The 12,774-nt window shown below is 44.6% G+C and overlaps 1 protein-coding gene across 1 annotated transcript in view; it reads right to left on the bottom strand.

Moving 5' to 3' along the window:
- The window catches only part of FCHO1 (FCH and mu domain containing endocytic adaptor 1), a 53,646-nt gene that overhangs the window by 22,219 nt on the left and 18,653 nt on the right, over nucleotides 1–12,774 (bottom strand). The window contains exons 3-6 of the mRNA XM_056822108.1: nucleotides 11,242–11,333; nucleotides 11,018–11,092; nucleotides 10,442–10,583; nucleotides 9,731–9,883 (exon numbers count right to left, since the gene is read on the bottom strand). Coding sequence (XP_056678086.1) covers nucleotides 9,731–9,883; nucleotides 10,442–10,583; nucleotides 11,018–11,092; nucleotides 11,242–11,333 — 462 coding nt within the window. The remainder of the gene's footprint in view (nucleotides 1–9,730; nucleotides 9,884–10,441; nucleotides 10,584–11,017; nucleotides 11,093–11,241; nucleotides 11,334–12,774) is intronic.

The following is a 12,774-nucleotide window of genomic DNA, read 5'->3' as shown; positions in this document are numbered from 1 at the left end:
TCCTGACAAAACCACCATGCTGGCTCTTTGCAATCACTACTTTCCTTTCTAAACATTAGCCATGTATCTCTCTAAAAAAACACTCTATTAAAATTTTTAAAAAATTAAAACAATAAAAATACAAGAAAAAACACTCTAGAATTTTCTTAAGGATTGAAGTCAAACTCACTGGCCTATGATTTGCAGGTGGTTCTCTTTCCTTTTTTGAAAACTGGGACAACATTTGGCTTTCTCTAGTGGTGTGGTGCCTTTCCTGATTTCTATAATCTTTCAACTATCACTGGAAGTGTTTCCACTCATTTTCTCAGAACCCAAGAATGTAATACATCCTTGCAGTTGTGGTACATGAATGGAATGGAATATTGCTTTTTTATAAGAAACAATGAATACCAAGAACTCAGGGATGCATGGAAATGGGTACAAACCGATTGGGCATGAAGGGAGCAAAACCAAGAAACAATTGACACAATGACAATACAATGGGGAAGAAACCCCCCAAAATCCATCCTGAACACTTTAATGATAAAATGCTCCCTCTGTCCTTCTTTGCAGAAGCAAGGGGGCAGGGTGTAGAGTATATATTGTCAGACTCAGTTGATGAGCTGGTTGGCTTTGCTCAACTTTTTTTTTCTCTTTTGATAAAAAATCTTTATGAGTGGTGGGTGACTCATTGGGGAGGTATGTATACGGAAATGAAGGTGATGGGAAAATAAAAGATAATAAGATTTTAAAGCACCATTGAACTTTAATACAGCTGATATCAAGTACATGAAGGGGGATAGTTTGTAATAAGCCTAGAAAGAAAAAAAGTAGATGGGATGGAGGAGGAGGAAGAGGAAGAGAAGGATACTGAGAAGGAGAATGAGGATGAAGAGAAGAAATAATGAGAAGGCATGAAACATGTAAAGAGCAGAAGGGGACCCAGACATGAAGGGCAGTGTTGACATTACTATGCTAAAGTTGATCTATTTTTAAAATAAAAACTGTACATGGCAGACTCATGGTTTCAATCCTCTTTCTGTCCTTTGTAAAAAGAAACATGGATGACTATTAAGTTCATCATGTTTTAAAGTTGTTTATTTTTTTTCAAGGCCAAGAACCATATTGTGGAAGGGCTTAAGTGGAGACTGGGGACTTTGTATTTTCTCTCAATCAATCAATCAGTATTTATTAGGCATCTACTATATGGGTTTTGCTAACTCTGGGAGAGAGGGCACTGATGACTTTGTACAAGGATGCCTCAACTTAAATCCAATTCATGAACAAATCAAGACAGGACCCATGATCATCAAAACAATATGATACTGGTTAAGAGACAGATAGAAGGGAGGATCAATGGAATAGATTGGGGTAAATGACCTCAGCAAGATAGTGTTAGTGTTTGATAAACCTAAAGATCCCAGCTTTTGGGACAAGAACCCACTATTTGAAAAAACTGCTAGGAAAATTGGAAAACAGTATGGAAAGGATTAGGTTTAGATCAACATTTTACATCCTATACCAAGATAAATTCAGAATGGGTAAATGATTTAAATATAAAAGAGGAAACTATAAGTAAATTAGGTGAACATAGAATAGTATACCTGCCAGATCTATGGGAAAGGAAAGAATTTAAGACCAAGCAGGAGATAGAGAATATTACAAAATGTAAAATGAATAATTTTGATTACATTAAATTTAAAAGGTTTTGTACAAACAAAACCAATGCAACCAAAATTAGAAGGGAAGTAACAAGTTGGGAAAAAAATCTTTATAACAAAAACCTCCGAGAAAGGTCTAATTTCTCAAATCTATAAGGAGCTAAATTAATTGTACAAAAAATTAAGCTATTTCCCAATTGATAAATGGGCAAGGGACATGAATAGTCAGTTTTCAAATAAGGAAATCAAAACTATCAATAAACACATGAAAAAGTGTTCTAAATCTCTCATAATTAGAGAAATGAAACTCAAAACAACTGAAGAACCACCTCACACTTAGCAGATCATCCAATATGACAGCAAAGGAAAGTAATAAATATTGGAGGGGTTGTGGCAAAATTGGGACACTAATACACTACTGGTGGAATTGTGAATTGATCCAACCATTCTGGAAGGCAATTTGGAACTATGTGCAAAGGGCTTTAAATGACTGCCTGCCCTTTGACCCAGCCATACCACTGCTGGGTTTGTACCCCAAAGAGATAATAGGGAAAAAGGCTTACACAAAATATAGCCACGTTCTTTGTAGTGGCAAAAACTGGGAAATGAGAGTGTATCCATTGATTGGGGAACAGCTGAACAAATTATGGTAGCTGATGGTGATGGAATATTATTGTGCTGAAAGGAATAATGAACTGGAGGAATTCCATGTGAACTGGAATGACCTCCAGGAAGTGATGCAGAGTGAAAGGAGCAGAGCTGGGGGAACCTTATACATAGAGACTGACACACTGTGGCATAATCAAATTTAATGGACTTCTCTACTGGCAGCAATGCAATGATCCAGGACAATTCTGAGGGCTATCCACATTCAGAGGAAGATTTGTGGGAGTAGAAACACAGAAGAAAAACATATGATCAATCACATGGTTCGATGGGGACATGATTGGGGATGTTGACTTTAATTGTTCACTCTATTGGAAATAGTAATAATATAAAAATAGGTTTTGAACAATGACACATGTAAAACCCAGTGGAATTTCTCATCGGCTCCAGGATGGGAAAGGGAGGAGTGGGGGGAAAGAATATGAATCATGTAACCATGGAAAAATATTCTAAATCAATTAATTAATTAAACAAGATAAAAATAAAATATCTAAAATAAAAAAGACATAACCTGGTGATATCATTGGTCCCCTTGGAAAATGAAGGATCAACAACTATGTACCAGGCATTGTGATATAGGAATCCACTGAAGATTTTTGAGCAGAGGAACAACAAAACCAGACATCTGCATTAGGAAAATTCGTTTTGAAGCTACATGAAGGAGAGATGTACAAGAGAGGAAAGAATGGAGTCTGGGAGACCAGACCTAGGAGGCCATGGGAATTGTCCAAGCAAAAAAAGAGAAAAGGAGGGGAGCTAGGGTTGTGGTGATGTGGGTGGAGATAAGAGGGAGAAGAACTGGACAGAAGATGCTGTGGAGGTAAATCTAGTAGGACTCATATGTGGGATGAAAGGGAGAGGAAATATTCAAAAGTGACCAAGGTTTACAGCCTGTACGACAAGGAAAAATGAGAGCACCATCAACACAAAAAAGGATATTTAGCTAAAGAACAGCTTAAAAGATAAGAAGAGTCCTGTTTTGGACCTGCTGAATTTGGGATGTTGGCAGGACACCCAGTCAGCTGTCCAACAGACATCTAGAGACACCGGATGGGAGTTCAAGAGGAGAGATTTCAGCTGGGTGTCATCTGTGTGGAGGTGATAGTTGAACCCATGGGAGTCAAGTGTTGATCAAGAGTTATAGTGGTTACCCACAGTCATGGGGCAGGAAGAAGAGGACAGAAAGGAGACCCAGAAGGCACAGTCAAACCAGTAGAAGAATAAGCAAGAAAAAGGAATATATTGAAAACCACAGAAGGAAGAGTGAGAGTTCATCAAAAATGTCAAAACCTGCAAATGGGTCAAGGAGGATGAAGACTAAGAAAAATCCAATGGCTGAAGCAATTAGTCACTGGTCTTTGGTGATCTCTGGGGAAAAAAGAGTGTCAATAGTGGTGGGGGTGGGAAGCCAGAGTGCCCAGGGCTGAGTAGTAAATGGGTGATAAGGAAAAAGAAGCAGACAATATAAAGTATTCTTTCCAGAAGCTAGCAATAAGAGGAAGAGACACAAGTTGATAATTTGAGGAAACAGTAGGGCCAAGATAAGAATTTAAAGATAAGAGAAATGCTAGGTCTATTGGCAGCAGAGGAGAGGTGAAGAGAGAGGGGTGGGAGGAGAGAGACAGAGACAGAGAGAAAGAGATAAGGAGAGAGGGAGAGAAGGAAGATGGAGGGAGAAGAAGGGAGGGAAGCAGAGAGAGGATAAAAGGATAAGATAAGAGGATAAGAAGGAGAGGAGGGAGGAATCCTAAAAGGAGAGGACAGAAGATAAAATTACAGGCACAAATGGCAACATTAGCCTGGAGAAAAAAATGATCATATTTTCTAAGATAGAGATTTTCAGGTTTGAAGGACAGGAGATAAGAGAGCTCCTTGTAGATGGCACCAACTTCAGAAGGGAAAAGTCAAAGTCTTTTCATGAGGGGAAATGAAAGTTGGGAGCTTCAGGTGGATCATAGAACCATAGAGCTAGAACGGGTCTAGACAAGACCAAGAACACCCTCTATAATGTGCCCAATAAGTCATCCTCTAGCCATTTCCTGAAGAATTCTATTGAAGGTGTCACAGTGGATACAGCACCAGACTTGGAGTCAGGAAGACTCATCTTTCACAAATCCCAATCTGATCTTAGACACTTACTAGCTGTGTGACCCCGGGGGAAGTCATTTAACCCCGTTGGCCTCAGTTTCCTCATCTATAAAATGAGCTGAAGAAGGAAACAGCAAATCATTTCAGTGATTTTGTCACGAAAGCCCCAAATGGGGTCACAAAGAGTCAGACACTACTGAAATATCTCAACAACAATACTGAAGAGGATTCATTCCCACCCCCTACCACGACACCCCATTCCACTTCTGGTTAGCTCTAACTGTAAGGAAGTTGATCCTGCCAGCAAACCTAAATGACCTCTCTTTGGGGCTACACAACAAATCCCTCTTGCACATGCCAGCCCTTCAAATACTTGAGAATGGCTACTATGTTGATTCTCTAAAAGTCTTCTCTTTTTTCTAGGATAAACAAACCCATTGCTATTACCTAATGCTTCTAATCGCATTAGGTAGCTGGGTTTAGAGTCTGGAAGACTCTTCTTTTTTGGGTTCAAATACAGTCTCAGACACTAGTTATGTGACTCTGGACAAGTCACTTTACCCTGCTTGTCTCAGTTTCCTTATCTGTAAAATGAGTCAGAGAAGCACTTCAGCATCATCTCAAAGGGGGATTTATGTTGCAGCCTGTTGTAATCTTATTGAACTGAGGTTCAGTGAGGTGATGTTGTCGCTATCCATTTTGATCCTACATCATCTACAAATTGCTTGAGCAAAATGTCTATGTCTTTATCATGGATCTGGATGAAGGACGGAGCCCTAGGGCACTCCACTAAAGACTCCCCTCCAAGTGGACATCAAGTTATTAAGGAAAACTATTCACAGCCCACCACTCAGCTAGCTCTGAATCCCCCCATTCGGTGACGTTTGCCACGTGATATTTTGTTCACAAGAACAGGATGTGAGACTCAAATGTTTGGCTAAAATCAGGGTCATCTGTGCCAGGGGTATTCTATGTGTCTATAAAGTGGATAACCCAGTCAGAACAGAAAACGAGATGAGTCTGGCAAGGCTTGCTCGCTCTTGAGAAAATCGTGCTGCCACCAGAGCATCATCGCTTCCTTTTCTGTGTGTGTTTGTGTGTGTGTGTTCAGTCATTTTTCAGTCGTGTCCAACTATTTGTGATCTTGTTTTGGGGTTTTCTTGGCAAAGATACTGGAGTGCTTTCCTATTTTCTTCTCCAGCTCATTTTACAGGTGAGGAAACTGAGGCCAATGGAGTTAAATGACTTGCTCAGGGTCCCATAGCTAGTAAATGTCTGAGGCTGGACTTGAACTCACAACCATGAGTCTACCTGACTCTAGGCCTGGCACTCTATCCACTATAGCATCTACCTGCCCACTTCCTTTTCTAGGTGTCCTCGGTCTGTAGTTTTGTTTTGTTTTGTTTTTTTAATGGAAACATTTCTCCTTCTCTAGTCCAGCAGCACCTCTTTCGTTCTTCCCTCTCAGCAAACCCGTTGGTGATCAAGCTTTTCAATTCCCAGGAGGAATGTGAGTGTGGGTCTGGAGTTCTGAGTCAGAAGGCCCAGGACTGGACACCCGTTTAATTGCTTACTTCTGCTGGGACCTTGGAATTCCATTTTCTCACTTTTTTGTTTAACCCCTCACCTGCTGTCTTGGAGTCAATATTGTGTACTGGCTCCAAGGCAGAAGAGTGACAAGGGCTAGGCAATGGGGGTCAAGTGACTTGCCCAGGGTCACACAGCTGGGAAGTGTCTGAAGCCAGATTAGAACCCACTAGGCCTGGCTCTCAATCCACTGTGCCACCCAGCTGCCCCTCCTCCCACTATTCTTATCAAACTGTTGCCCCCATTCTCAGCCATCTGACCTTGCTCCTATCTTTTGTAAGTCTTTTATGAAAACTGGTTGGCAAGTTTCTGGAGCTCCTTAAACAACTCCTTCTTTTCTTCTTAAATTGGATTGTTTCTCTTTTGTTTTTAGACTTTTCAATTGAGAACTTCCTGTCCTGCCTCTGTTATCTTCTCTTGTTAGATTTTAGTCTTATCAATTTTAATTAAAAAAAAAAAAAAGACTTTTTGTGTGTCTCCTGGATCCCTTGGGCAGCTTGAGGAAGGCTGATACTACTATAGTTTGCCTATATTGATAATTGAAGGATTGCTCCATTTCCAAGAGAGGTTATTGAAAATAAGGATGTTGGTTTTTTTCCCAGAGTCCCTGAAATTGGGCCACATAGCCTAAGTTAAGAAGTCTGCTCTAAGTCCTTGGAAATCAAAGGGCTTAAAGGGGTTCTTTTTTTTTTTCAGTGTATTAACATTTATTATTTTACTGTTTTTGTTTTTATACTTTATATATTCCCCAACTCCTATCTTTATATAAAAGAGAAAAACAGTTTAGGGAATCAGGCAATCTATATGGCACCATATTAAACATTCCCACAGTCTACCAACTCTACTGAGAAAAGAAAAAGTATTTCATTAAAGGGGTTCTTTTTTCTAAACATTTTGAAATCTGCTCTCCTCAAATATAGGGGTACAGGTCAGATCATACTTAGCAGCCATCCCCTTCTTTATTATAGATCCCAATCTGGAGGGCTCACTTTCCCCCAGAGTTCCAATTATTTCTTCTCTAACAGCCTCCTAGTTGAGGTCCAGAAAAATAAAACCCCTTGTTAATTCCTCCATTTTTTGAAGGACAAAATGATTATTAAGGCAAGTTAAAGGGGGCAGCTGGGTGACTCAGTGGATTGAGAGCCAGATCTGGAGGTCCTGGGTTCAAATCTAATCTCAGACACTTCTCAGCTGTGTGACCCTGGGCAAGTCACTTCACTCCCACTGCCTAGCCCTTACCACTCTTCTGCTTTGGAACCAATACACAGTATTGATTCCAAGACGGAAGGTAAAGGTTTAAAAAAAAATTAAGGCAAGTTAAAGAAATGATTAGCTATTTTCCTTTGGAAAGAGAAAACTCCAGCTGATGTCCAGATAAGTGAAATCTCCAACTCTGTCTCTGTACTTTGGTTTATCATTGGTCTCCGCAGTCTCTTGTACATTTCTTCTCTGTGAACAGGCTACTTGTGGTCTGGTTGATGTCAATATGCCTCTGTTGATCTTTCCCTGAATGCTCTCAACCATACTGTGCTCCATTCTGGTCCCTGGATTCCCTCATACAAGTGTATTTTCTTAATGTATAAAGCTGGTCTGTTTTTATAAGTTTGTTTGTTTGTTTCTTTCTTTCTTTCTTCCTTCCTTCCTTCCTTCCTTCCTTCCTTCTCTCTTCCTCTCCCTTTCCTCAACTTCCCTCTCACTTCTTTCTCCCTTTCTTTCTCTTTCCCTCTCTCTTTCTCTTACTTTCTCTCTTCCTTCCTTCCTTCTTTCTTTCTTTCTTTCTTTCTTTCTTTCTTTCTTTCTTTCTTTCTTTCTTTCTTTCTTTCTTTCTTTCTTTCTTTCTTTCTTTCTTTCTTTCTTTCTTTCTTTCTTTCTTTCTTTCTTTCTTTCTTTCTTTCTTTCTTTCTTTCTTTCTTCCTTCCTTCCTTCCTTCCTTCCTTCTCTCTCTCTTTCTTTCTTTCTTCTTTTTGTCCTTTCTCTCCCCCTCTCTTTTTTTCTTTTCTTTTCCACCCAATTACATGCAATCATCTTGTTTCTTTTGAGAAGAAACTCTGGAAGCCGTCTTCTAGGTAAGGGTCAATCTTTTTTCCAAGCCTCAGTTAATAGCAAGGAGGCAAAATTTATTGTGATCTTGAGTTACTACTTACTGCCTGTCCCTTGCAAATCTGATCTTCCTTCCTTCCTTTCCCTTCCTTGGATTTTATCTTCTATGAATTTCTGCTTATCTATTGCTTTTCTCATGGCTACACTGCAATTTCTCTCTTATAAGGTGGAGCTTGGTAAGTGTAACTAGTTAGTTATCTCTCTTTTTCTTTGTTATCTGCTATCTCCTTTATTATTTGGATTAGGTTTACAAGACTCCGGGAAAATACATTCTTGCTACCATTGGTAGCCAATCCCTGGTTTGGGTCTATGGCACCTATATTTTAAGTTCTGGTTCCAAAACCCAAATCCCACTTTCCTGCACCATTTTCTTTATCCAGGAGTTCTTATCAAGCTTTTTGTATGGGGGTCTAGGCCATGGCCCCCACTGGCAATCTGGAAAAGTTCAAGGATCCTTTTTCAGGATATTTTCAAAGGCATTAAATAAAATAATGTTAACAAGCAAACAAAAATATTGAAATGTAGTTATTAGAATATTTTAAAAACAAATTTATGGGGAGCAGCGAGGTGGCTTAATAGGTTGAGAACTAGGCCTAGAGACAAGAGGTCCTGGGTTCAAATGTGGCCTCAGATCCTTCCTAGCTGTGTGATCCTGGGCAAGTCACTTAACCCCCATTGCCTAGCCATTTCTGCTCAGTATTGGCTCCACAATGGAAGGGTCCCAGGTTAGGAACTCTTATAAGTAAGCAATTTGCTTACTTCCTAGATCTGCCTTTCTCTTCCTAAAGCCTTTGCTTTCCATTGTCAGCAGTGGTGAAAGTCCTACTGGTGCCCCTGGAGTCTTCTGCTACTCAGGACTTTACAACCCTTGGCAAAGCTGTCTAGATTCCTTTTGGGTTTATCATCCGGGCCTGTGTGAATCACCAGAAAAGTAGTTATTGCAAGCTGGGCAAGTCCTCGGAGATCCTCCTTCACCTCCAGGATAAACATCCCAGAAGCTGATCGCCAATATGAGATGGAAGAGAGATAGATGGGGGCAGCAGGAGCAACCGGACAACTGGATCCAGTGAGGCTGGGCCACATGGATTTGCAGTTTCCTCAGAGAAGAGGGTACGTGTGGACCAGCCTCAAGCTGCAGGGATTCCAGGGTGGAAGACAAAGCCTTTTTATTTTTTTTTAAGACTTTTCCTTTCCATCTTATAATCAATATTGTATATTGGTTCCAAGGCAGAGGATAGGTGATGGGAGTGAAGTGACTTGCCCAGGGTCACACCGCCAGGAAGTGTCTGAGATGTGAACCCGGGACCTCCCTTCTCTAGACCTGGCTCTCAATCCACTGAACCACCCAGCTGCCCCCACGACAAAGCCTTTTTGAAATGGTTCGTGGTTCAGTTTAAAAAGCACGTTCACAGCTCTCCTCCCATTCAACTTTCAGAGCACCCAAGTGAAGGAGGATGATTGTCACACCTTTTATAGGTGGAGAAACTGGAGCCTGGAAAGGCAAAACCAATGCCCACAGCCATCCACAAGTTAGAGGCAGGACCAAACCCAGGGGCTCCTGGCTCTCACCCATTGCAGGGGCCGGGGAGGGAGGGACGAGGTCTCTGGGGAGGCAGAGGCTGTGCCCGGGCACCCAGGCCGACCTTTACCTTGTCAATCTCCTTCTGATTGGTGCCTTCCTTCCTCAGCCGCTCAAGCTCCAGGCATCTGCTGACGTAACTCTCCCTGGATTTGGGCAGGAGCTGGGAGACCCCGTGGAGGGCCTGGACAGCCTCCAGGGTGCCCACAGCTTCTTCCTTGCACTTTGGAAAGAGTAAACAGGGAAGGGAGTTAGGGAGGAACAGAGGGGAGCCTCCTCCAGAAGTGACTTCCATGGCTGGTCTCCTCCCAGGGGCCCCTGAGCCCAGCCACTCTGGGGAGAAGGAGGGCCTCCAGGGCATCCGGCCTAATGAAGCCGCCCAGGCCCAGGCCTGACGGGCACCGGGCCGGGAGGGCTCACGGCTCTGAAGGATTACCAGGGAACGCGGATTAGGTTTGCTCTGCTGGAGCCGAGGCTTCCAGCTGAGTGCGAGGGTCATTCTTGCCATAAAAGTGAAAGGGGCCTCAGAGGTTATTATCCCAAGCCCTCATTTGACGGACAAGGAAACGGAGGCCAGGAAAAACCAGGGGACTTGCCCGGGATCACCCAGGAAGTAAACCTCTCAAGCAAGCCGGAGCAGGCGCTGGAGGGCCACTTGGAGCGCTGGGCACATATGGGACAGAGAAGCGGCCCTGGAGGCTTCCTTGGGCCCCTGACAACGGGCCGGGGGGGGGGGGGCTGGGAATGGGAATGCCGGGGGGGGGGGCACCCTCTTGGGCACCTTCTTGTGGGCTTTGCTCTGCTCCTCCCCGTAGCGGGCCACGTCCTTGATGAGGTCATTCAGCTTCTTGGTCAGCTCCATGTGGCACAGAGCCAGCTTGTCCGAGGACACCCGGAACACCTCCCAGAGTGGGGCGAATGTCCTGTGGGCACCAACCAATGCGGCACAGGGGTAAGTGACTCGCCCAGGGTCACCCCTCAGAGCCGAACTCAGGAAGAGAAACCCTTCTGTCTCCAGGTCTGGCCCCCTGGCCCCTGGCCCCAGCGGCCCTTGGCTTCCTTTGGCTCTCCTCCAGCACGGCCTCACCGAGGGCTCCCTGCATGTCCCCCGCACCCCCCTCAGGCTCCTGGATCCAGGGGATAAAATGCACAATGTCCTGGGACAAGCAGGGCTAATTAGAAACATCTCCCCAAACGGGTAGGTTGTGCTCCTCTCCGGACAGATATGAACATTGAGGAGATTTTTTAGGGATGAGCAATGCTCCCAGCAAGTGCCTCCATTCCCACCGACGGAGCCAGCTCCCTTCCTCTCTTTCCCAGCTCCTTGAAAAGGTCCCCTCCCCCCTCCCCTACTCACCCCATAGGGGTCCCATTGCCGGCCATCTTAGCAAGCTTTGCCATGGCCTTGGAGTAGGCCTCCTCCACGGTGGCCCTGGAGTGGCAGAAAAGATGGAGGACTTGTGAGCGGAGGGCCAGAGAGGGGGACGGGGGGGGGGGGGGGCACAGGACTGGGCACAGGGGAGGGAGGGGAAGGACGTGGCCGTCTGAGGTGGGGAGGCTGAGGGGAGGGGGCACAGTTACCTTTCTCGGATGAAGTCAGCCAGTTCCTTAGTAGAGACCTGCCCCTGCTTCATGCTGTGGTAGAGGACATCAAAGCCATGATTCTTCTCCCCCTGGAGAATGGGAGGGAAAGGCCTGCCTGTGAACCAGCCCTGGTCCTCTCCAACCCCGAGAGCTCTGTGCTGGGCTCCAAGAGCTGTGTTCTGAGGGCCCCCCCAGCTTGGGGATTCTCTGCTCTAGGTTCTAAGGTCCAAGTCTGCCCTTCTTGGAGGGGATATTTCTATAAGAAAGGAGAAACTGAGGCACAAGTCTAGGCTAGGCATTCAGGGCCCCTCAGTGACAAGAGGGGTGAATTAGATCATTAGAACAGGAGTAGTCCTTAGAACAGAGAATGTCAGAGCTGGGAGGGTCCTTAGAACAGAGGATGTCAGAGCTGGGAGGGAGCTTAGAACAGAGACTGTCAGAGCTGGGAGGGTCCTTAGAACAGAGAATGTCAGGGCTGGGAGAGTCCTTAGAACAGAGACTGTCAGAGCTGGGAGGGTCCTTAGAACAGAGAATGTCAGAGCTGGGAGAGTCCTTAGAACAGAGACTGTCAGAGCTGGGAGGGTCCTTAGAACAGAGAATGTCAGGGCTGGGAGGGAGCTTAGAACAGAGAATGTCAGAGCTGGGAGGGAGCTTAGAACAGAGAATGTCAGAGCTGGGAGGAAGCTTAGAACAGAGAATGTCAGAGCTGGGAGGAAGCTTAGAACAGAGAATGTCAGAGCTGGGAGGGAGCTTAGAACAGAGAATGTCAGAGCTGGGAGGGAGCTTAGAACAGAGAATGTCAGAGCTGGGAGAGTCCTTAGAACAGAGAAAGTCAGAGGTGGGAGAGAGCTTAGAACAGAGAATGTCAGAGCTGGGAGAGAGCTTAGAACAGAGAAAGTCAGAGCTGGGAGGAAGCTTAGAACAGAGAATGTCAGAGCTGGGAGGGAGCTTAGAACAGAGAATGTCAGAGCTGGGAGGAAGCTTAGAACAGAGAATGTCAGAGCTGGGAGGAAGCTTAGAACAGAGAATGTCAGAGCTGGGAGGGAGCTTAGAACAGAGAAAGTCAGAGCTGGGAGGATACTTAGAACAGGGAATGTCAGACCTGGGAGAGTCCTTAGAACAGAGGATGTCAGAGCTGGGGGGACCTTAGAACAGAGAATGTCAGACCTGGGAGAGTCCTTAGAACAGAGAATGTCAGAGCTGGGAGGGAGCTTAGAACAGGGAATGTCAGAGCTGGGAGAGAGCTTAGAACAGAGAAAGTCAGAGCTGGGAGGATACTTAGAACAGGGAATGTCAGACCTGGGAGAGTCCTTAGAACAGAGGATGTCAGAGCTGGGGGGACCTTAGAACAGAGAATGTCAGACCTGGGAGAGTCCTTAGAACAGAGAATGTCAGAGCTGGGAGGGAGCTTAGAACAGGGAATGTCAGAGCTGGGAGAGAGCTTAGAACAGAGAATGTCAGAGCTGGGAGGGAGCTTAGAACAGAGAATGTCAGAGCTGGGAGGGAGCTTAGAACAGGGAATGTCAGAGC

This window comes from Monodelphis domestica, chromosome 3 (genome assembly GCF_027887165.1).
Source record: "Monodelphis domestica isolate mMonDom1 chromosome 3, mMonDom1.pri, whole genome shotgun sequence".
Classification (NCBI taxonomy): Eukaryota; Metazoa; Chordata; class Mammalia; order Didelphimorphia; family Didelphidae; genus Monodelphis; species Monodelphis domestica.
Note: the sequence above shows the minus strand (reverse complement) of the source record. Positions and strands in the feature narration are given on the sequence as shown.